This window comes from Carassius gibelio, chromosome B16 (genome assembly GCF_023724105.1).
Source record: "Carassius gibelio isolate Cgi1373 ecotype wild population from Czech Republic chromosome B16, carGib1.2-hapl.c, whole genome shotgun sequence".
In the NCBI taxonomy this organism is placed as follows: domain Eukaryota; kingdom Metazoa; phylum Chordata; class Actinopteri; order Cypriniformes; family Cyprinidae; genus Carassius; species Carassius gibelio.
In genome coordinates this window covers 7,085,641-7,111,897 of record NC_068411.1, presented here as the reverse complement: position 1 = coordinate 7,111,897, position 26,257 = coordinate 7,085,641, and the positions used below count along the sequence as shown (strand labels likewise).

The 26,257-nt window shown below is 38.3% G+C and overlaps 1 protein-coding gene across 3 annotated transcripts; it reads right to left on the bottom strand.

Moving 5' to 3' along the window:
• Positions 1 to 3,666: 3,666 nt before the first annotated feature.
• On the bottom strand, positions 3,667 to 24,361 carry mtf1 (metal-regulatory transcription factor 1). Of its 3 annotated transcripts, XM_052578886.1 has the most exons (12): positions 24,223 to 24,343; positions 23,742 to 23,818; positions 21,611 to 22,115; positions 15,225 to 15,463; positions 13,899 to 14,030; positions 13,685 to 13,758; positions 11,919 to 12,049; positions 11,744 to 11,818; positions 11,558 to 11,660; positions 9,329 to 9,828; positions 8,242 to 8,299; positions 3,667 to 7,306 (listed from the first exon to the last, which is right to left on the bottom strand). In XM_052578886.1, the coding sequence occupies exons 2-12, from the start codon at positions 23,762 to 23,764 to the stop codon at positions 6,885 to 6,887; spliced, it is 2,262 nt and encodes a 753-aa protein (XP_052434846.1). In that variant the 5' UTR covers positions 23,765 to 23,818; positions 24,223 to 24,343; the 3' UTR covers positions 3,667 to 6,884. The 3 variants fall into 3 exon arrangements, with proteins under 3 accessions (XP_052434846.1, XP_052434847.1, XP_052434845.1); XM_052578887.1 differs by lacking the exon at positions 23,742 to 23,818 and having other exon boundaries at positions 24,223 to 24,361; XM_052578885.1 differs by lacking the exon at positions 23,742 to 23,818 and having other exon boundaries at positions 24,247 to 24,299.
• Positions 24,362 to 26,257: the final 1,896 nt, after the last annotated feature.

Genomic DNA, 26,257 nt, shown 5'->3' with positions numbered 1-26,257 from the left:
TATTGTGCCCTACAGAGACTGTGTGATGACATTCATATTCATATCATAACTCTTAAAGGGGGGGTGAAATGCTATTTCATGCATACTGAGTTTTTTACACTGTTAAAGAGTTGGATTCCCATGCTAAACATGGACAAAGTTTCAAAAATTAAGTTGTACATTTGAAGGAGTATTTTTGTTCCCAAAATACTCCTTCCGGTTTGTCACAAGTTTCGGAAAGTTTTTTTCGAGTATGGCTCTGTGTGACGTTAGATGGAGCGGAATTTCCTTATATGGGTCCTGACGCACTTCTGCCGGAAGAGAGCGCGCTCTTGTATAGCAGAGCACTGAGAGCACAACAGACTTCACTGATCAGAGTGATTCGCAGATCAGAGCGAGAGCGTCGCGAAAAGTCACAAAAGAAGTGTGTTTTTGGTTGCCAGGGCAAGACAACCCTGCACAGATTACCAAAAAAAAAACTGCATTAAGGGACCAGTGGATGGAGTTTATTTTTACAGAGCATCAACGGAGTTGTGCAAGTGTTTTTGTTTGTTCCCTGCATTTCGAAGATGCTTGTTTTACAAACAAGGCCCAGTTTGACGCCGTATTTGCAGATCGTTTATTTCTTAAGGATGATGCAATCCCAAGGAAAAAGGGTCACGATCGTGTGTTGGAACCGCAGGCGGTGAGTAAAACTGCTTCAAATATCTCTGCCTCCTTGTTAGTGTGTCCGCCTCCCATCGGAGACTCGGGTTCGAGCCCCGCTCGGACCGAGTCGTTGCGGCTGCTGCTTTCGTTCAGTTTCAGCTTCTGGATCTGATTCTGGATCATAAATAAACGGCTGAATCTGACTGTAAGCCACATGGCCGCGGGAAGTGGGGGTGCTGGGGGTGCTGCAGCACCCCCTAGTGACGAGAGGGAGATAAAAAAAAATGTAGGCCTATTAAAATATTTTGCACAATTTATAAATTCCTTATGAATATTTTAGAAAATGATTTTGACACACGCAGTCTATTACGTATATTTTGGATTTTAATTTCATATTTTGAGGCCTAATCAACACATGTTCGGAAGTTACGTTGTCAACGTCAGGCAGGCAGGTTTGGTCGCCGAGTAACGAGGTTTCCCGCTCGTTCCACGCAGAATACATTCATCTTTATTTAATACAGCGCACCTCGACATTTGTACACCTGTAACCAGGGCACCCCGCCTGCATGTAGCTCAGGTAAGAGCATTGTGCTGCCGCGCTTGTAACATTTATTTTTTTGGCAACAAGTGTGGGATCAGCTTTGACTAGCCAAGCAATTGTAAGTAGTATACTATAGTATTTCTGGAAGGTGGTGGGGATGGAGAGTATTATTTCGTTCGTGTGTTCTTTGCGTAATGGTTGTGGAGAAATGTTAAATAACGTTTACATAGTCGGAGATTATTTCCTTGTGGTTTGTGTAAAAAGGTTGGAGATGGAGACAGAAAGCTTTATTCTGTGCGTGTGCTTTTTGCGTAATGGATGTGGAGAACTGTTCAATAAACAAATTGCTTAAATAGTCAGAGATTATTTCCTTGTGGTGTGCGTAAAAAGATTTTGGAGTTAATAGAGTTGCGTGTGACATAAACGTGCAGTGACTCAAGCCAGCTTCCCAAATCGATTGCATTGTTTTAGCGTTATTGTGAAGTTTGATTAATATTATATTTTGTTGTAATATTATTTGTTGTATCTAAATAAGTTGCATGTATGTATAGGCTATCTGAAATTGTAATGAAAGTAATTATTTCGTTTTCTTTCGATTATTAAACTATTATTTCTGATTCTGCTTCAGATTAATAAGGCATTGCGCATATCTGAGAACTGATGTCTGTGTGTTTCAGACCCTGTGCACTGAAGTGTATATGACAATAAAGTAGTAAATCTCAATGTATTTATTTTTAAAATGTATTTTAAATAGGCCTATAGGCTCATAGGTTTTTTGTCAAAAAAAAAATTCACAGCACCCCCTGTTCAAAATTACTTCCCGCGGCCCTGGTAAGCCATGGTTTGTTTTGGTTGGTTTTTTCCTCACGGTAATGTCACAGCTTCCACATGCTCTCAACGCAAAAGCCTATTCGCGCTCGTGATTCTTTAGCTCCGCCCACACGTCACGCCTCCAGCCACTCGTGTTTTTCCGGGAAAAATCGGTACAGACTATCTTTCTCTTATGAATATAATAAAACTAAAGACTTTTTGGATTTATGAAGGATGCAGTACTACTCTATATGTACTCAAGATTAACAGGATATTGAGTGAAAACGAGCATTTCACCCCCCCTTTAAATACAATCTTTCTTAAATGAATTGCATGCACCATTAAAGGTAATGTTATACAGGTCCTTCTCAAAACATTAGCATATTGTGAAAAAGTTCATTATTTTCCATAATGTAATGATAAAAATTAAACTTTCATATATTTTTGATTCATTGCACACCAACTGAAATATTTCAGGTCTTTCATTGTTTTAATACTGATGACTTTGGCATACAGCTCATGGAAACCCAAAATTCCTAGAGTAAAATGAGAGTAAAAGGCTAGAAATATGAAACCGGAGCGTATGCTGTAGATGACAGTGTTTGTTTCTCGACTAATGAGCACATTCGAGAGCACAAATGGCCATATATCACTCAGGGCTCTTACCCTGCTGCTGTGACGTCAGATCCCCGGAGCTCAGTGCTGATAACCGCAGGACTCTCGTCTTCTGCTCTTTACACATGCAGACACTGACAGTCCTAAACGGCCCAGCTAGTGTGAACGACTTTAAACTGAAGAGAGGACCATAAACAGCTCGAGCTCGGCTCGTTGAAGTCCAACAGCGTGCCCTGCCTTTCATAAACCGAAGTGCAGCACTTCAAAATAAAAGTGCTTTCATTAAACAAACAAAAAAAGTCGTGCATGAACAACAAATTCCGAGTAAACAAACCAGCTGCATCTAGTTAAAATCCAATCAAAATAATTAACCTGCACATGTAATTAATTAGGACTAATTACTAAATAATATAATTAAGATCTAACAATCCCAGCATTACCGTTTTACAAACAAAACTAAAAATGGCGTCAGTTACAGGTAAGATATTTTCGTAATTTAAAGGATAAATTTCATAGACTGATTTTTTATTATTATTATTAATACTTCAGAAAACACTGAAGAATCAAATACCCAGATAAAAGCTCTTCCTGCAGATCAGGTAAATTGCATGCTTCTGTGTGTATATATATATATATAAAATATGAAATTGTCATTAATAATATATATATATATATATATATATATATTATAATAACTGATTAATTTCTCAAACAGTGCCCTTCTGAGAGACATCTGGAGGCTCTTGATGGGAAAGTCTCTGACATGCACGAGCAGATCGAGCTCTGCACCATGATCCTGAATGACCTGCAGGAAGTTCAGAGAATAGTTGCTGTAGGTGTTTAATATTCTGTGTAGATGTGCTTCTAAAATGCTATTTGCAGAGCTACTCATTCAGTTTATTTTGGTAGGAAAGAGGCCTTGAAAATGCATCACTCCGAGAACTGGATAACTGAACCGTTTCCTTTCGGTATTTGAAATCTACAAGTATTTATATATAAATAAAATCTTGATGTGAATGTGTCTGGATAGAGCTATTTCTTTACAAACAGTGTCAAATAATGTAACCACTCGACAGGATTTTACTGGTATTGTATTGCTTTTTGATTCAAAAAGTTATTACTTTGCCATAATACTTTGTACAAAACAAGCATATGAGAAAAAATTTCACATTATACATTCTTCAAAAATACAGCTCTTTACAGTTTCCTCACACTTCGGGTATCAAAAGCAGTCCTCATGGAAGCATTAGTTTCCTCTTTACCTCAAGCTTCTGAGACTCGACCAACACCAGCCTGAACCAGAAGAACCAAAAGCAATTGTTTATTAAGCTAATTTGTTGTATTAAATCATAAGTTAATGGCTGAAAAAGACCCATGTGAATGAAAACATGATGATGATGATGGCACCGGATGAAGGTGGAGAAGAAAAAACAACCTTGAGCAAGAACGAAAGCAGAAGGGTTGACAGGCAAGCAAGTAGTTATTTCAACAGTATTTTTCTAACATTAAAACAAATGCAAGATTTTCATGTTAGGTACGGGTCAATAAAATAAAATACATCGAAGCAGCAATAATTTTCAACAGGAAACAATATACATATATAACATTGCAATGCCCAGATACAAAACAAAACTGATTACATCACGCCAAACATAACTGTACACAACAAACATTTTAATAAATGAGACTTAAGTGATCCAAAAAAAAGGCTTTAAACTTGAAATACGGCCATTTCTTTAAATAATAACTAATGATCACTGAATGCTGACACATGATATCTTGCTTATGAACATGTACAGATGGAGTGATTTGAAGTTTTTTCTATATGCTCTGACATTGCATAGTTACTTATTTTAGATAGGTGATGATTAATAACTGCCTTCAGTCAAAATGAATCTTTCATGTTAAGTAACTTGTCCAAACTCATACGCAAAATATTCAAACAGAACAATAAGGTCGGAAAGATTGTGCATTATTATTATTATTATTATTAAGGTACGGTTGATCATTATATTGGCTGGACCCCAAAGTGCGTGCATTTATTAGTGAAAAACTGTTGTTCAGACAGATCGCATGATAATGTTCTAGTACTAGGTTTGCACAGGTCCCATTAATAGATATTTAAAAGAAAATGTAGTGGATAAATAAAGCAACTGCTTAAGATTTTAGGAGCGATGTACACAGAGCTACCAGCGCAATGAAGCATCACTGTCAGTCCACCGTTTCATTTGGCACAGGATCGGAAAAGGCTCGCTCGGTAATATCTATCCGATTCAAATTCTTCATGTTTAGTCCACGCTGAAATGAAATGACTATCATGAGATGTAAGGCGATACCTGTCCTACTTGAGTCTGAAACACAAGGATCTGTGGAGAACTACATACTGCATAAGAGATGCACAGGTGACAGTAAAGGCAGTGCAGAGTCACGTCTCTCATCTCATCTCATCTCACACCCACAGTTCTATACAAAAATACAAATACAATCTAAAGGCTTAAACATGTATCATCTCAAAGGTACTATGTATTTACATGTCGTCAGCTCTTCAGAGCCTCTATACAGCAGTGGTTCGGCTGAACCGTGGCTGGGTAGTGCACTACAAGCAGGTTCAAAACAACAGGTCAGATGAGTCGTGTCTGCTTATCTGGTCACACACAAACACACACACTTATCATCTCAGAATATACTGCTGCTTGTTTTTCTGTATCCCTGAGCGGGTCACAAGAGACTCACGCGGGTTTAGAAACGGGGTTCACGAAAGAAAAAGTGCAGGGAGACACTGATAAAAGAAGGGGAAGAGAGATCCGCGACATCTGATGGGGAAAAAACCCTAAAGGAAACCCAACCACATGCCTATCACAACAGCTAAAGTGTCTGATTTCATCACAGAATATTCAAGAGTGATCATATTTCATCCAAAATTCAAGAGGGGGAAAAAAAGGAAAAGACTATATATTGTGGCTACAAATTAAAGGGGTAGTTCACCCCGCATTTTTTATTTTGTGTGAACTGTCCCTTTAAGAACTTCTTCCCATGACTTGTTAATTCATTTCCACAATTTACTAATTTGTCCCTCTGATTTAACAAGTCATGGCCACATACCAATTCAACCAAAACAAGGGACTGATTCAGTAAATAGTAGCCACAATTTACTACAATAAGGGAGTGAACTTATAAATTGTGGCCATGATACAGTAAATTTGATTCCTCGTACTAAATCATGGCCATTATATTATTAAAACAAATTAGTAAATCATGTTACAAGAAAAAAAAACATTGCTATGGGAATGAACACCTAATTCTTAATGTATATATATATATATATATATATATATATATATATATATATATATATATATATATTAAAATAGTCTAAATTCAATTCAGTTTAAATAATATATTCATATTTATTTATTGTTTATATTATTTTTACATTACTATAATGAAAATTGGAAGAATGAAATTGTCATGAATAATAATACAAAAAAGTAGTAGTAAAATAGGGTTAATTTTCTTTAGGCAAAAATGACCATTTTATATATATTTTTGATTGTGGGAAATATGACCCAAATGGGTTTCGTGAGATTCACTTAGTTTGGGGAAAATCTAGAAATATATAGTAAAAAGTAGGGAAAAAGAGTTACATTTATCCAACAATTGAGTATTTTCATAAATTAACATACATAAATTAAATACTAAGTTATAGGCAGCCAAACAATCCTAAATTACGTTTAAAAGGCAGGTAAATGTTGACCGCAGTTTATCAAGAGTGACAAACGGTAAAATAAAATCTCAACAAATCACATTATTATTATCATTTCGAGCACTGCAGCCTTTCTAATAAATTAGACATAAAATACTTCAACGTTTCCGTAGATGACTTCATTAGCCACAATCTGTGACGCAGGGCTTTGTGTTGAAGTCTCAGACACACCAGTGAATCAATCCAGGGGGTTTCAAGTCTAAACTCAAGCACAGCATGTGGCCGGGCCCAAACTCATCTGGTTTAATACGGAGAATCTCAGATTTAGCAGATTTAGATCTTTAAACAAGCTCTGAAATAATCTACCAAGACAGCGGGGTTAACACACTACAGAGACTCAAATCATTTTGAGAAGCGACTAAGCTACTTCTCCTGGTGCCCTAAACTGCTCCACCTGCTACTCGCCCTTAAAAGTGCACCAAAACCCACTCACTGGGGACCTGATCACACAGGTCTGGGGAGAGAGGTACAGGTGTGTGTGAGATACCCATCTGTACACGGTACAGATGTAGAGCGAGGCCTGAGCCTCTAGGGGGCGCTGCTGCCGCCTCCATCGCTCATGCTGAACTCATCCGCCACCATCAGCAGAGCCTCTATGTTTGCTGTGGTGTCTGGACTGAGCAGATCGGAGACATCTATGCCGGCCAGGCCATCGCTGGGGGTGTTGGGGGTCACCGGGGCGGCCAGGCTGTCCTGCTGGGTCTGAGCGGGGCTCTGTTTGGATGGGCAGCAGGAGGGAGGCTCTTCGGGGAGGGCAGGAGGAGCTGGAGGAGGCGCAGCAGCAGGAGGAGGAGGAGGAGGAGGAGGTGATGTGTTCTTCGGCTTCTCCAGCGAGGAAGCAGCGCTCTTGTCTTTAGCCGAGTCTCTGCAGGCACACTGACACTGACAGGACTCCTCCTGCTTTATGATGATGACCGGCAGACTCAGACCGATCTGCTGCACTGCGTTCCCTGAAACAACACCACAACCACCTGTGAGAGACGCCGGCAAATCTACACGAGACACTTATACTAACATACATTCAGGTGATGCATTTGACAATAAATCAGTCTGAATAAAACCGTTGTCTATTTAGATTAAAAACAGAACAGAATCTAATACAGGAATGTCAAACTTCAGTCATTTTTGTTTGGCAAAAATATAATAGTGATGATCTTCTTTTTCCATTATATCAGAATTTTCCATTATATCAGAACAACAACATATATATGTGTCATATAAATTAACTTTTTTTTTTCTAAATTATGAAAACAGTTTGAACTATAAACTTCTCCCAATAGCTAAAACAGTAAAATTCCTAATATTAACACCAGAAAGTCCACCAGAAATATATATATATATATATATATATATATATATATATATATCAATTTTTTGATTATAGACTGTTTGGCTTTTCATAATGTGTTGTTTCAGTATAGCGGAAAGAAACCATCTAAAAATAATAATTATACACATTTTATTGCACTTTTTCTATCGACATCAGTAGATTTCAAACACTAATCTGCAAAGGCTGTTTTCACTTGCATAAACCAAACTTTACCATTTTTTCCTAAACATATTCTGAAGGTTTTTACTGGGATTTGTTGATACATAATTTGCCTGATTTTATACATCATTTACCAATACTAAAAACAATTATTCTCTTTCTTGCTGTTGACAGCATTTACTCGTGGTGTGGTGATGCATGGTCACCAGATTGAGAAGATTAAGCAGTGCAAGACAATGTCAATGGAAAAAAAAGTTTTAAGGATAAATAACCAGTCAGTCAATATCATAGACAATTATGGTTAATCTATCAAGATAATCAGAAGCTGGAATTGCAATTAAAAAAATAAACATGTAGCTTTATTCTGTTTTTAAATCAATATAAATTCAATCGTACCTGAATGTCCACTGACTGGAATGGCTGTTGTAAAAAAGACCTTCTCTACTTTTGGGCCCTGAAAATAAAAGCAGTAGTAATGTCAAAAACTGAGAAGAATAAATAAATGTATGCAATTAATTCAAACCTGAACTACACAATTATTAAGACCATAACTACTGTTAGAACAACATAATTCATACATAGCATGTTTGTAAAAGCAAAAGCAAGCAGTGAAATAGCTAACTTAAAAACAAAACCAAACACACATGATGCTAAATAGCAATAGCAATGGCAATAAGAAACTATTACTGAATGGTTTTAACAATTTACTTTCAGGTCAACTTTGTGTTTTAAATTTGTCAAGCTGCTACGATGTGTGCCTTTGAGGATGAATTAGCTGCTGGATTTGAGAAACATTGTGAGGTTCATAGCATCAAATCTTTGAATGTCGTCCTGCTTCCTGAAACAGTGGCTAATTCTTGACCAGAACAAACTACTTTAATAAACTACAACATGCAGCTAGAAAAACTGCACTTTAAACAATATGATGATGCCAGATAGATTTTTAACATGTTGTTTGCATGTTTTCTAACATGTTTTAATATGTTTCTACCATGTTTTAACACATTCCTAACATGTTTCTAATATGATGCTAGTATAGTTGACCAAACAATGAAATTTCTGTCATCAGGTACATGTCATTCCAAACCCATAAGATTTCCATAAATGTTCGAAAAACAAATGAAGTAATTTTTTCTTCAATTCAGTTTTTTTTTCACTAAAACTTTCAAGCTTATAAAAATGTTCATGAAGACATTATAAAATAAATATTTAACTTTCACAATTTCTTTTATATCTTTATTAACTTTTTGATGATTTGTTGTACTGTATTTGTAATAGAGCGATACTCCCAGGCTTAATTAAAAATACCTTCATTTGTATATCGCATGGAAATAAAAGTCTTATGGGTTTGGAAACAACACAAGGGCGAGTAAATAATGACAAAACTTTCATTTTTAGCTGACTATCCCTTTAAGTGCAGCTTAATTCCAGCTTAATAAATTAAGACAAAACATAAGATAGAAAAAACGGTAGACTGCTGGACCTGTTGTTCAGAGTTTTGCTGTGCGCTGGCGGCACTGCTGAGGATCCACTGCAGGTTCTGATCAGACATGACGATGCTGGGCTGCAGGCCGAGTGTGGGGGCGATGGTGATCGTAGGAGGAGGAGGAGCCACAGGCACCGTGTGTGTTACTGCTGCCGTCACCTCAGTGGTCACGGCCGGCGTGCTGGAGGACGGTGGAGCCGTAGAGGTCAGTGTCACGTAGTGCTGGGTGACTGAGGGTGCAGATGGAGCGGGCACTTCGGGTGAGTGTGATGAGGTGGGCGGAGCACAGGGGAAACTGGAGGTCAGTAATGAGCTGCTGACAGCGGGAGGGGGCGGGGCCTGCTGAGAGGGGCGTGTCGTAGGCGGAGTCTGAGCCTCCACATCAGGGTTCGTGATGGAGCAGGATGGGGAAGAGGTGGATGAAGGGGGCTGAGTGGACACGTCTACAGCAGCTGTCTGAGGTGACGGCTCAAGGCCAAAAGACTCCGCTGGGTTCTCTAGAGAGACAGAGGCTGGACGTCAGATTGAGACACAGGATATGTGTGATGGCTCACTCCTACTATGCAGTACATTTTGTCATAAATATGCTGGTTGAAATGTTAAACATGGAAATCATGTCAGTAAAATATTATCAATAAGTGAACTTTTAGTAAATTTTTAGCACGCTGTTCACTGCATGTTTCTAGCATTTTGCTACAAAGTATCAGAAGGTGACGTCCCAATTTGCATACTTGTACACCAAGCCATTTTCTAGCAAGTAATGTGCGAGTGACGTTGTAACATGTTTTAAGCATATTACCATTATTTTCTAACATGTTTTACCATGTTTTCTAACATGTTTTACCTTGTCAACCTGTTCCTAACATTTTTTTCATGTTGCTTGCATGTTTTAACAAAGTGATACCATGTTCCTATTATAATTTAACACAATAACCTTGCAAATGTTTCTAACATGTTTTAACATATTGCTAATACACATTGTTACCATGTTTTAACACAAGTGCTAACATATCTTAACATCTTAATAAATTTTTAGTAAAATGTTGTTAACATGTTTTAATATACTGCATGTTTTGACGTTGTTAACAGGTTTTTAACACAGGTTTGTACGTCTAATGTTTTTTAAACATTTTAACGTCATTAACTGATTGCACGCAAGGATTCTGCAAATAAATATTAGCTTTTGATCTTTTACATCTGCCACAAGTTCAACTGTCCCAAATACTTATGCTCACATAAAATAGTGGGCTAAACCCTAAAAGTGCTGTCCTTTTTAATTGGTAAAACATGTATGTGTTGAAACAGCTAATAATAAAACATGATATTCTGTAGTTTTGTCTTATATATTTCTTTTAATTATATTTGCAAATGTCTTAACTACAAAGCAAACAAACCAATTTTGTCATTGCTGTCCCAATACTTATGGAGGGCACTGTATATATATTTATTCTAGGGCTGGGCAAGTTCAAGTGTTATTATCACGTTCATGTGGTCACTTTAACGCTTTAATTAATTAACACTGACAATTATTTTAGCATGCATTTACGCAGTGTTTTGTCATTTCAATTATTACTATTATTTTGAAAGCCCATTGCTCAATGGCTCTGAATACACATAGCCTACAAAAAAACTATGGGTCACAGGAGGGGTGGGATGTTGATCAGTACTGGCTTGGGATGAGCGTTATCACATGTCTCAACCAATGAGAGCATTCGGGGAAGGCCTAAGACTGCAGTAGCGCTCACATGGATGCTCTTGATAAAATTATTAAGGCAAAGCATCAACATTCACAAACCACTGTTTACTGTAAAGATTGCCACGAGCTCGTAATCACGACTTCACAAGTGAGCACGTGAAGACAGCAGAGAAGCGCCCTCGCTCAGCACAGTGGAGTGCATCGTTTTGTAAACTGTGATTAATGTTTAAGCTGAGATTTACAATTAATATTTTAACTTCAACTAGCCTATGTAAAATAATTACTGCAGTAAAAAAATCAACCTAATTTGTTTAAAGAATTTGCAAACAAAATGTTATTCATATTTCAGTACTTCTAAATGAAAAATTGTGCAATACACTTTACTTTTGAACTCCTTATTGAATTGTATGCATAACAATGTGATTAATCGGGATGAACAATTGAATGGCTGCCCAGCACTAATTTATTCAAACCGTACTGCATAAGAGTGACCCAGTGTATTTGAACACAGCAATCTCTCAAGTTCTTGCCTGTGGGTTTAGGGTCGTCCGGGCTGACACTGTTCTCAGGACTCTGGAACATCAGCTCAAAGATTCGTATGGGGGTGACGCTGTTCAGATCCAAACCCTGAGACTGAGACATGAACATGTGCTGAGATGAACTCGTATCTGAGAGACGACTGAAAACAGCTCTGTGTAAATGAGGACATCACTCACATTGTGGTTCTCCTGGAGCTCAGAGTCTGTGGAAATGAGGCTCAAATCACTGAGGCACAGCGAGTGATTCGCATCCTGCAGTTGAACAAGTACAACAGTACCAATTAAGTCGACGGTCCTGAAGTGGCCATGTAACAAAGCAGCCAGACAGGGCTGTGATTATGTGAGTGCGCACCTCTGACAGCGGGTGACTGCTCATGGTGAACGCTGGACCTTTATCATGACCCCGAATGTGACTCTTCAGGCTGTACTGAGAGCTGAAGGTCTTCTCACAGCCATCGCTCGGACAGAAAAACGGCTTCTCTCCTAGAACAGAAAAAGAGACTATAAGAGAAGAACCGGACAGGTTCTCTCATCTACATAAGGTCTGTCTGTTCGTCAGTCCGCCCATCCATCCATCCATCCAATCATCCATCCATCCATCCATCCAATCATCCATCCATCCATCCAATCATCCATCCATCCATCCATCCATCCAATCATCCCATCATCCATCCATCCATCCATCCATCCAATCATCCATCCATCCAATCATCCCATCATCCATCCATCCAATCATCCATCCATCCATCCATCCAATCATCCATCCATACAATCATCCATCCATCCAAACAATCATCCATCCATCCATCCATCCATCCATCCCATCATCCATCCATCCATCCATCCATCCAATCATCCATCCATCCATCCATCCAATCATCCATCCATCCAATCATCCATCCATCCATCCATCCAATCATCCCATCATCCATCCATCCATCCAATCATCCATCCATCCATCCATACAATCATCCATCCATCCATCCATCCAATCATCCATCCATCAAATCATCCATCCATCCATCCATCCATCCAATCATCCATCCATCCATCCATCCATCCAATCATCCCATCAACCATCCATCCATCCATCCATCCATCCAATCATCCTATCATCCATCCATCCATCCAATCATCCATCCATCAAATCATCCATCCATCCATCCATCCAATCATCCATCCATCCATCCATCCATCCAATCATCCCATCAACCATCCATCCATCCATCCATCCATCCAATCATCCCATCATCCATCCATCCATCCAATCATCCATCCATCCAATCATCCCATCATCCATCCACCCAATCATCCATCCAATCATCCATCCATCCAAACATCCAATCATCCATCCATCCATCCAATCATCCATCCATCCATCCAATCATCCATCCATCTATCTATCTATGAATTAAAAATAAAGGATTCTGGGTTAGTATTTATGATGAATAATTAGTTTAAATTAGATTTTTATTGTTTTCATTTTATTTAAGCAAAAGCTTTTTTTGTTGAGCTTCTCCATTCATCAGGACTGTGACTCTGCAATTGGATACTATTAAGCACATCTCATGTTTATAAGAGCCAAACATTCTGATTGGCTAGTAATGTTAGTTTGGTTGAGAGTGAAAGCTGCTCCTCTCATTCCATTGGTAGGTGAACTCATGGACTGGGAAGTGATATCAACAAGATTTTTTTAAAATGTAGGAATATTTTTTTCCACAGCCAAACGCTGCACGCTGAAAATCTGGCACGGTGCCGGAGAACTTTAAGCCCTGGTTCAGTAAGTTGAAATATTACTAACAATACATTTTTTATTTTTATTTGATAGAAATCAGTAAGGACTGAAGACAACAAGCTGAAGGATGACATCTCTATAATCAGACTAAAAGACCTTTTACTTGCTCAAACTTATAAAATACCAGTCAGACAATAGAAGGCACTTAGTAGAATGTGCAACAGGTTTTTAGGCAAAATTTAGATTTTTTTTAAATTTAGAGGCCTTAGAAATTGCATACCAAATATGACAAAGTAGGGTTTATAGGGTAAATAAGTTAAGACTTTTTCAGTGCATTGCTTTCATTTTGAGATCATTCATGGGGCAGACTGCCTGTGGCTTACCAGTGTGTGTCCGTACGTGTGTTTTCAGGTGATGACTAGCAGCGAAAGCCTTACCACAGCCGTCATGATCACACCTGCAGACACAAACACAATAGTGCTTCAATCGTTACTAATATGCAAAAGTACCACATTCAAATTTGTTATGTGTGTACTGGCTGCACATTCAAGATCAACTCATTACTGTCAATGTGAGCGCTGAAACAGATTTCCTCACCGGAATGGTTTTTCGCCCGTGTGTGTGCGGATGTGCTTCCTCAGGTCACTGAGTGTGGTGAAGTACTTGGTGCATCCCTCTGATTCACAGTTAAATGTCTTGCCAGTGTGCAGCCTCTGGTGTGCTTTCAGTCTGACCAGAGCAACACAATAATCATCGGTTTAGTCAGTGAGCACATGCCTTCATACAAAATACAAATCAATCAATTATGTATGGGTAAATGAATAATGGCAAATGTTTAATTTTTAAGTGACCACATCGATTTAACTAGATGCAAAGCACCAAGTTTCCACCGATGAAGAAGGGCTGGGTTGAAAAAAAGCTTCACTTATATCAATTCTTAGATCCAAAGATTTTTTTTAGTGTGTGTTGTTTTCTGTACAAGTTTTGTCTGCAAAACTTTACTAAAAATTACCTGTAGCATGCCAGCCAACCAATAATCATGAGAAAAAAATAAATAATAATAATAATTAAAAAAAATATTGAATTGTGGCTTCTGGCTAGCAGTCACATGAGCATGAGCTTCTGTCAGACCCCAGTAACAACACAGCCCACAGGAGGGCAGGAGCAGCTACTGAAGCATGTACATGTCAAACCAGTGCTTCTTCCTCATAGACAGTAAAAGAAATGGACACAGCGACCCCATTGGAACTCAATTGAGACAAGTGAAGCCCATTTTTAGCGTTTTTTAGCACTTCCGTTTCTGACGCGCAGACTCAAACGAAGCTTGACGACGTCAGCAACCTGTCTGACAGATGTAAATCTTCTAGTAGCTGTGCGTGCAAACTGCCATCGTTAATCTTGCAGAGACGGCGAGCTTGAGCGGGGAGTTCTTTGACGTGAGTGAGCAGGAGTAAGTATTTATATAGTATTTTTTTATTAGTATTTTTAGTATTTAGTATATATATAGTATTTTTTTATAGTATTATTTGTATAGTATTTTAAAATGTAACGCCAGTACGCCATATTAAGTTAATTGCCTGCGAGCTTCTCCTCCTGTCTGTACGGTAATGCGACAGAGAGTCGAGTGGTTATGACGCAATCGTTAGCCTATTTTTTACAAAAACTGTTTATACGGGGCCATAATGTAACATAGAAGGTAATTGAGCCCTTTATACATTGTCGTGTATCTTTAGAAATAAATAATGGACAATCGGAGTCTTTAACCGCCTCAGATGTAAAGTTATTCGCTGTCAAAGTGACGCCAAAATGAATGGGAGTGAATGGGAATGCTAACGCAAGTGAAGTTCTGCTACAAGATGGCAGCCCCCAGCCGACTTCAACTTCCGGTCGAGTTCCTTGCCCCCTGTTCTTCCTCATATTCACCTGTAGAGTGTGTTGAAGGCTTTCTCACAGCCCTGCACGTCACACTCAAAGGGCTTCTCTTTCGTGTGGACGCGGACGTGGATCTTCAGGCTGTAGGACGTGAGGAAGGCTTTGCCGCAGCCCTGCTGGTTGCACACAAACGTATATTCACCGCGGTGTGTTTTCTGATGCGTGCGCAGGTTTCCCGCCGTGCTGTAGGTGCGCGTACAGCCCTCGAACATGCACTGGTATCGCTTAACCTGAGAGATGGACAGAAAGAGCCAATGGTCACAAAGAGAGATTGGGAATAACAGTCTCCAGTGGAGAACAACAGGCATCTATCAGATGAACAAAATGTTCCCTGTGTGTCAAACTACCACAGACAACAGTTTCCCAGAGAAGCCAGGCTATACATTGAACAAAATAGATATTTTCTAAAATATCCATAGAGTGGAATGACAAATGTTTCTTAATTTATCTGCTTATTTGAAGAAATTCATCATTCCATCATTGCTCAACAATTGATCCTCTGTAGTGAATGGGTGCTGTCAAAATGAGTTCAAACAGCTGATAAAAACATTACAAGTAATCCACACAACCACAGTCTATCAATTAAAGAAAAGCTGTTGTTGTAGGAAACAAATCCATCGTTATGATGCTTTATGATCCTTTATAACGCTTCCTCCAAAGAAAAAGTCCATCTCAAAAACAAAAAATATTTCTTTAGAGTTGTTTTGGCTTTTAAACAGAGCTTGATCTGTGCATATTTCTCTCCTGATTCAGACAAGGTGACTTTTTCCACTAAAGAGAAAACTAAATTATGGACAGAGAACTATTAATGATGGATAAAAAAAAAAAAAAAAAAAACATATGCAGCTTTTTGCTTCACAAAACAAGACCACAAGGAGTGGTTTGGATTACGGTTCAGACTCTTAATCTGACGGCACCCATTCACTGCAGAGGATTCATTGGTGAGCAAGTGATGTAATGCTACATTTCTCTAAATGTGTCCGATAAAGAAACAAACTTTTGGATAGCCTGAGTAGATTTACATTTTTAATTGTACTATTTCTTTAGGTGGCGTATGGGTCAGATACGTAACCAAGTGGTTAACTCACATGGTGCTACCCGTGGTGCTCATGTGTTCAACATGACATGACATGACATTTCCCAATCCATCCACTTCTTTTCTCTTCATTTCCTATCATAATATTGGCCAATGATTGCTATACAACTCATATGACTTCTGCAAATGCATTCTGTGCATATTAGACGTGTGCAATTCTATTTTATTTTTTCACACAAAAGATCACACTGCATGCAACACTGACATTATCTCACAGTTGTATTGACCTTTCATTTCTAGTGTGATGTGAGCTTTCTAACACAGTCACAGTTGCTTGCCAATCCGAATGGTAGCATGTTTTGATTTCATGATGCTCTTTTAAACTTTGTCCATTTTTTTTTTACTAAAATATGAAGCAGCACATTTCAACACTGATTTCAACAAGGAAAATGTTTCCTGAGCAATAAATCGGTATATAAGAATGGTTTAAGTAAGTTTTAGGAGCTCATTTTTATTCCATCTCCTATCCTGAAAAGTCTGTCTCAAGACTGACTAAAAATGAGCTCCTAAATCTTGCTGCCAGATTCTGGAAGATCAATTCAAGAGGAAGAATCAAATCAAGAGGATGTGGTGCTGGTCCTTCAGGAGACACTCTCAACTTATCTGTCCATAAAGCCTATAAGAAATGAGTTTTAATGTATTTCAGAATACTTCAAAGAGCATAAAGGGTCAACTCTGGCAAAACGGACCTGGTTTCATCATCTCTGGTCTAGACTTGCTGTATTAACAGTTTTTTGTGTGTAATCTAAAAAATGTATAACATGCATTTGCTCTTAATAATATAAGTTATATAAATCAACATAATTACCAACCAAGATTACAATATCAGGAGTTATTATTTTATTCTGTGTGCAGAATTCTGCTCAAATGTCCCATAAGCTGCTTATATCAAAACATGGATCAATAAAGCGTGTCCTGCTGTGTTAGGGAAACACTGAGCTCTATTCTGAGCGGTTTACATGTGGCCCTGAATGACTCGTGTGTGTGTGTGTGTGTTTCTACAGCAAACAGACTCTCTTTCACATCAAGTCACTGATCAGTATTCAGCAGAAATATCTTTAGATGCAGACAACGCTGTTCCAGTGAGCACAGAACATCAGGCTGTGAGATAATGCTGATCTCTCTCTGCTCTTAACAGACAAGCACACAAAACAAACTACATTAAACAACAATTACTAGAAAAACACACCTTACTTCATTTGTTCTGGAAATGGCATGCCCACTTTAAGTCTACAGTTGTCATTTTGATCCTCATATGGTCTACTGCAATCTATTTGTCCTAGTATTGAACTTTAATGATGCATCACATCATTTGCTTCTGACCACGTCATCTCTGTGCTCTTTTAATGCTACACTTCATATTTAAAACCAGGGGCATTTCCGCTGAAGAAGCAAGGGAGGCAGTGTCTCCTCAAATAACTGATGAGAAAATAATATTACAAAAATAAAAGAACACAAATATTAGTAAATATGAGATTAAAAGTATAAAAGTCACTCGCTTTTCTAAAGTAACACTGTCTAACAGCGACCACCACAGCGGGGCTTGCCTTCCCTCAACCCATTGACTTTCAACAGAGACCCCACAGCGTGCCATGTCTTAACTGGGGGGTAACTGAGATGAATGGGGGACGCCTCCATCGTGCTATAATTGGATATGATCAGTTATGATGGGATGTGATTGGTTTGACTTTGCACGACAAATCCCAGCTCGTGTTTTCGTGCAAGCTTTTGGCCTGAATGAAGAAAATAAATAAATTTCCACAAAACCTTGAAGCAGCAAATCTGTTTGCTATGGAAGCCCGTTTCTGCCACTAAATAAAAAATAGAACAAGGTAATTGAAACATTTTATCTCACAATTCTGACTTTATAACATGCAATTGCTAGTCAGAACTGTGAGATATAAATAGGGATGGGCAAAAACATCAACGCTTTTTTGATTAATCGTTTTTTTAAATGACGTTGATTCTATATTGATTCTCAAAAGCCACGAATCGATCTTTTCGATCAGCACACATTTAAAACAAGATCTGATAAACATGAATCTTATCATTACTCTTCTCCACTGGATGTCACCCTTATTTACCTTGCGTGATGTTACAATGGAAAAACTATCATTCATTCGGCGCTTATCATGGCGAAGATACAGTTGATGAGAATCAAGAACAAAGCCATACGAGTGATTCGCAATGCTCAGGTGAAATGCTATAGGAATACTATAAATCTGCAGATGCATTTGATATCACGCCTGGCGCCATGATTTTGTTTACTAACGTACACACATACTATAGCGTGGATGACGCTTGCAGTGTTTTCAGCTTCTGCCGTCTCAATGATGATATGAATACACGGATATAAACTCCAGCTGCTCTGAGATACTTCATTTCTGACTTTATAACACGCAATTCTGAGAAAAAAAGATGCAAGATAAAGATCTACAGTAAACTCGCAAATTGCGCAAAAAAAATGAATAACTCGCAACTGCGATTTTATCTCTTTTAATTCTGACTTTATAACTCACCTTTGGGTGTTATAAAGTCGGACGTGAAAACATGAACTCACAATTTTGAGAAAAAAAGTCAGAATTGTGAGATAAAAAGTCGCAATTACCATGTTTTATTTTTTATTCAGTGGCGGAAATAGGCTTCCATAGTTTTCAACATTGATAATAATCAGAAATGTTTATAGAGCATATTTTACATTTTAATAATATTTGATAATATTATAGTTTTTTTAAAGAAAATAATTAGGTCTAAATACAGCCTTGGTCAGCACAAGAAACTTCTTACAGAAACATTAAAACATCTTACTAGCCAAAAACTTTTAGACAGTAGCAAAAATGAATATGTCTTGTGCATTCAGACATTCAGAGCAATGGCACAGATGGGTCATGTTAAAAAGGCCATGAAAAAAAAAACGAATTCATGAAAACATGGGATTTGAGCATAATCTGAGCGTAACTGGGTGCTGCGGCTAACACTGTGAATGTAGCTGTGCTCTCACACGAATGATCAACATCATCAATCATTCTCTGAACACAACGGCAGGAACAACAATCTCATGTAACACACAGAAAACACAACTACAAACATATCCAAGTATTTAGGGTTATTATGAGACAAAGCTGTGTAGATGTAGATGTGATGAATGACCTTTCAATATGTGTGTGTGGGCAGTACAACAGGCAGTAAAAGCCGGTCATTTGCAAGTCTGTGTAATGCAAATAAACCACCTGGAGCCATTTGTTGCAGCCAAATGATTCTATTTCTGCTTCGCGGTGGCCATTCAACATGAGAAATACTACATTATGACAATATTTGAACGCTTTGTGTTTGCATCATCAGCCTGTTGTTCAGCATCACATCATTACACAGGTTACATAATATCTTTCAGCTTAATAGCCAATCACATATACTCTCTGAGACTAAATGTCTTTATAATGACCACATTAGGCCTCTTGGTAGGATTGGAAATAAGACAATGATTAAACAGTTCATCAAGATTATTTTACTCAAAATATATAATTACGACTCAGTCATTTCATCTAATCAGAATTATTGCACTTTCAAGAGAATCAAGCAGGTTTAGTCGCTCAAACAGCAAAAACGACCTTTTATTTGAGTAGAATATCTCATTAGAGAATGCTTAACTCTACTGTATATGTTTGCCAGTGCTTTGAGCTCAACAACACAGCGAGAGAGCGCACACATTGGTTGCCAGGTTGGGAATATTAATAAAACACAGCAGAAAGTCAAATGAGAAATTGTGATCATGATCACCTCTGTGTACGTCATCTGAACGTCAGCCTCAACACTACACATCACACTGGCAGAGCATTTAGTGTTCAGACTGAGTCATCATCATTAATCACAGAACATAATGAATGTGGCACAATTAGCCCAGTCCTCCCAAAAACACACTGCTTGAGTTTAAAGATCTGCTAGTGATGCACCAAATTTTGGGCAGCCACAGCAGTTTTTAAGGGCTTGAAAAGTACCGGTATCCACTTTCTGATGACTGCGTAAACACTGTCAGCAGTGTGAACACACTTCAACTCTAATCAAACATGATGCTACAGAAGCAAGATGTTCAATCTGTTTAACTGAAATAGTGAGCTATTGAGTAATGAATTGGTTCAATGCCAAAGAACCAACTGAATTTAATTCTCCAAACTTTATTTCCATTTCATTATCTAAAACTTTTATTTTAGCTTAGGTTTTTACACAGCTTCTTTGGGAAAAAAAGAAAAAGAAAAAAAAATCCTTTAAAATGAATCTTTAAAATTAACTTTAAACAGTAAACCTCTGCCAAAAAAGAAGTATTGTTAATTTTTATAAAATTTTAAAAGATTAATTACATTGTTAAAGCTTAAGGCATTCATTTGATTATTATTTTAATAAATTTGTATTAAATCATAAAACAGATTTCATAAAAAAAACTGACTTTAAGAATAAAAACACTGTATATGGCCCTATAATTGTTCAATTTAAATTGTTTTGTTATAGGAATTTATTTAATTGAACTTTTTTATTATGAACATTAACATAGAATTTAGTAAAAAATAAAATGCATTTCATAGGGCACTATTGTTAACATTTAAAAAAAATAAGTACGCACATGCTATTTTATGACTGAAATTTATTTAAACCATTGAAACAGAACTTGGAATAGAATTTGAGACAAAATAAAACCGATTTCAAAGGGCACTATTTTTTGAATACATTTTTAGATTGTTATATCCTTTTGAATAGATTTTTTTTTTAAGACTAAAAATAGAACAGAAATCTGAATTTGGGACACTATTATTGTTGAAATTGTAATAAATTTGTTCATTATTAACATTTAATTAAACCATCAAAATAAAATTAAAAAAAAACCTAAAAATGGAAAACACAGAATTTGGGGAAAAAAACCAAAATGAATAATTTAGGAAAACTGAAAATGGAATTTTATAGGGCCCTATAATCAGTTTAAACCAGGTTTAAATCCAAGCACTCAGTGCACTAACATCTGACTGACTTCCAGACTGGACGTGTAGCATGTGGTTAGGGCCAGTGTGAGCTCTGGGTCAGAGGAAGTAAGAGCCGATGACACCTGGGTCCAGAGCGCTGCTGTGAAATCATGTGGAAACACAGATCCTGAGGGGATGAACTACACCCATCCCCATCCCAGCTTATCTGATCAGCTTTCACTGAACAAGCAGATCTGACCGGAACAACCAGCTTTAACAAACCAAACATGAGGGTCGTCACTGAGAGCAGTGCTGTGTATGTAGCTGCTCACCTCTCTCTGCTTGGTCTCGGGGCACTCGGAGTGTAGCGTCAGCGTAGCGCCCTCGATGTTTCGCGGCATAGGGGTGGACCCCGGGTTGATTATGAACTGTATCTGGTCCGCAGAGATGGTGTGGTGTATGTATCCCTGCGACATGCCATCCGGGTCCCCCATGAAGGCCAGAGAGCCCTCGTCCCCCTCACACTCTCCCTCCTGCAGGAAGGACATGCCGTCCTCCTCGCCCTCCTCGTCCAGGCGGATGGGGTCCTGCTCGATGAGCACGGTGGTGCGATCGTAGACCCTCCCCGAGGAGGACGAGGGTCCCGAGATTATGTCGTCGTCTTTGTCATAGTCGGCCATCTTGTCCTCATCTTCCTCCTCATGTCCCAGTTTGTCCACATCCTCTTCCTCGTCCTCAAAGAGCATGGCTGTCACCGTGAGAGGGCCATTCTCTCCCATGATCCTGATGGAGGAGCTCAGTCCTGGGCGTGTGTCCTCGTGCTTGCTTCTGTTGCGGCTGAAATAAGTTTAAAAAGATTTAAAGACAATACTCATAGTACACGGTGTCAGGTAATCAAACTGAAAACAGGATTTATAGGCCTCAATCATAGACTCCGTTTTTTTTTTTTTTTAAAGATTAAAGATTTTTTCAGTAAATGAAATGAAAACAAATGAAAACAACAACAAATATAAAGCTGAAATAAAATAAGATAAATATCAAAGAAGAACAAAAAACAACTTACAAATTGTTCTCAATATCTGAAATAAAGCTACACTAAAATAATATATCACATAAAAAAAATTATGAATAAATAATTGTTTTTAGTAAATAAAAAAGATGAACTAAAATAAGAGAAATGTCAGATGAAAAACGTATTTAGAAATATTTACGGTAAATGAACTAAAGTTTAAATAAAATTATATAAACATCAGACGAAAAACTTGGCAGCTAACCTAAATAAATGTGTTATGCGGGTACTAAAATTTGTAAAACTTTTAATAAAAAGAAATTAAAATTAAACAGTGAAAAAAGCTACTAAAATGAAAAAAAAAAACGAAAATATATAAAGTTATATCACAATTAATAAATGTTATGATAGTATATAATTAGCACTAAAAAATCATCATTACTCATCGTTATAACCATCCCTCAGGTTATTATAATGATTAAATAACGAACAATGAGGAAATAAGTCAAGATCTATGACAATGTAAGGTGCGCATTATCATCAAGAAGAAAAAAAAGTTTTAAAAACGCTAAATTGTAAATGTAGGTACATTTACATAAATCATTCACATAAATCAGTATAACGGTACATCAACATATCCGTTTTACAGTATTGTTAGAATCAGAGGTTTTCTAATATAAATAACAACGTAATGTCTTGGTAGAACAGCACAATGTCACGAGAAACTAGGACAATGCAGGGAACTATTTTGGGCTGATGTTAGAGTAACTACAAAACAATCAGGGTAAAGGTGCATTTGTAAACTGAAACCCCCGTTGCCACGAAACTATGAGAAATACACACACAATGGTCAACCTAAAACACAAATGATCCAGACACACGGCTGTGTGGCAAAACAGAGCAAGCTGACTAGATAGACAACACTTTAGACAACATTATGTTCCGAGTCTACACCTTTGATGCCGGAAAATGTCAATACATTTTTAAGATTATGATGTTATCTAGGAAGAGACTGTACTAGGTCATAATAACCATAAATGCTGTCTAGAAAGACAGCTGACTGAGAAGGCATGTGAAGACAGACTATGAATGCATTTCTCATAATAATGCACAGTTACAAAGAGGACATTATGTCTCAAAGAAGTGAACACACTGTGACAACAAAACACCAAATATAATAATATAACACAATGAGTCTTAAAGCAGGCGAGGCTTCTGTCATTCTGGACACTTTCTGGAAGTTTCCATGTTCACTTTGACATTGATGACAATCACAAGTCAAGCACGAAAATATTCACATGTATCATTTTGAACAAACACACAGAGAGACATTAAAAACATGCAGTCTTTAATGTCGGGAAGTCATAAACGTATCATACTCAGCTTAAACTGGAAATAATTTATATAAAACCAAACTGGCATGTCAGTACTGCTAACGTTAACTGTTAGCTCACCTGTGTATTGAAGCTCCAGTCATTAGTTCATCTGCTTCTGTCCGGTCAACATAATTAATATCCCGAAGACAAAACGACTGAAATAATTAAGCAACACATATATAATCACTTAAAGCGGTCGTGTTTTATTAAGAATGCAGAGAGAAGCTAACAGGCTAAAGTGCTAGCAGTGGCTCCGTTGACAGGCGTTAGCTTCATTAGCGCGCCATTAACACTAGTTTTTAGATCACATTAACCGGTGTCGTTGGGACACAAACGCACTTAATTTGACGTTTTAACCGATTCAAATGTTAAATATTCTGAACACGTTAAATATGTGATAGTTAAAGCATGTAGGGTTGATGTATGCTAACAGATTTATCCCGTTAGCATTGAAGAAAAACGCTAATGAAACCCAGACAAGCCATTAAAACATCTGAACGACGACGACACTCTTTTAAACCCCCAAATAAAACAGATTAAAATAACTGAATACATTTACCAGTGCTATAAAGACGCTAGAGACCTCTGTAATGTTGTGTATCGGGTCCTCTCTTCATTCCTCCCCAGCGGCACCATCATGAACAGCAGCGCATACAGACTCCAGATCAGTTCACTTCACTACAGCATCTCATCACATCACTGACAGATTCAGCGTTCAGACTCCAGATCAGTTCACTTCACTACAGCATCACATCACTGACAGATTCAGCGTACAGACTCCAGATCAGATCACTTCACTACAGCATCACATCGCATCGCATCACATCACCTCTCTGACAGATTCAGTGTACAGACTCCACATCAGTTCACTTCACTACAGCAGCACATCACATCTCTGACAGATTCAGGGTCCAGATCAGTAGCATCAGATCACATCACACCTCTGACAGATTCAGAGTACAGACTCCAGATCAGCTCACTTCACTATAGGATCGCATCACTTCACTATAGGATCGCATCACATCTCTGAAAGGTTCAGCATACAGACTCCAGATCAGATCACTTCACTACAGCATCACACCACATCTCTGACAGATTCAGCGTACAGACTCCAGATCAGTTCACTTCACTACAGCATCACATCACATCACATCTCTGACAGATTCAGTGTACAGACTCCAGATCACTTCACTACAGCATCACATCACATCTATGACAGATTCAGCGTACAGACTCCAGATCAGCTCACTTCACTACAGCATCACATCGCATCACATCTCTGACAGATTCAGTGTACAGACTCCAGATCAGATCACTTAACTACAGCATCACATCACATCACATCTCTGACAGATTCAGCGTACAGACTCCAGATCAGATCACTTCACTACAGCATCACATCGCATCACATCTCTGACAGATTCAGCGTACAGACTCCAGATCAGCTCACTTCACTACAGCATCACATCGCATCACATCTCTGACAGATTCAGTGTACAGACTCCAGATCAGTTCACTTCACTACAGCATCACATCACATCTCTGACAGATTCAGCGTACAGACTCCAGATCAGCTCACTTCACTACAGCATCACATCACATCACATCTCTGACAGATTCAGCGTACAGACTCCAGATCAGTTCACTTCACTACAGCATCAAATCACATCACATCTCTGACAGATTCAGCATACAGACTCCAGATCAGATCACTTCACTACAGCATCACATCACATCACATCTCTGACAGATTCAGCATTCAGACTCCAGATCAGATCACTTCACTACAGCATCACATCACATCTCTGACAGATTCAGCGTACAGACTCCAGATCAGATCACTTCACTACAGCATCACATCACATCTCTGACAGATTCAGCGTACAGACTCCAGATCAGATCACTTCACTACAGCATCACATCACCTCTCTGACAGATTCAGTGTACAGACTCCAGATCAGTTCACTTCACTAAAGCATCACATCACATCTCTGACAGATTCAGTGTACAGACTCCAGATCAGATCACTTCACTACAGCATCACATCACCTCTCTGACAGATTCAGCGTACAGACTCCAGATCAGTTCACTTCACTACAGCATCACATCACATCACATCTCTGACAGATTCAGCGTTCAGACTCCAGATCAGCTCACTTCACTACAGCATCACATCGCATCGCATCACATCTCTGACAGGTTAAGTGTACAGACTCCAGATCAGTTCACTTCACTACAGCATCACATCACATCACATCTCTGACAGATTCAGCATTCAGACTCCAGATCAGTTCACTACAGCATCACATCACATCTCTGACAGATTCAGTGTACAGACTCCAGATCAGATCACTTCACTACATCATCACATCACATCACATCACATCTCTGACAGATTCAGTGTACAGACTCCAGATCAGATCACTTCACTACAGCATCACATCACATCATATCACATCTCTGACAGATTCAGCGTACAGACTCCAGATCAGCTCACTTCACTACAGCATCACATCACATCACATCTCTGACAGATTCAGCGTACAGACTCCAGATCAGTTCACTTCACTACAGCATCACAACACATCTCTGAC

What these genes read in the sequence shown, in the direction of transcription:
- mtf1 (XM_052578885.1), bottom strand. Translation starts at nt 24,299, where the DNA reads ATGGTGCCGCTGGGGAGGAATGAAGAGAGGACCCGATACACAACATTA. An exon ending in GCCTTCAACACACTCTACAG is followed by an intron (nt 14,031 to 15,224) that starts GTGAATATGAGG and finishes TGCTCTGGTCAG; the next exon opens with ACTGAAAGCACACCAGAGGC. An exon ending in TCCAGTCAGTGGACATTCAG is followed by an intron (nt 7,307 to 8,241) that starts GTACGATTGAAT and finishes GTGTTGTTTCAG; the next exon opens with GGAACGCAGTGCAGCAGATC.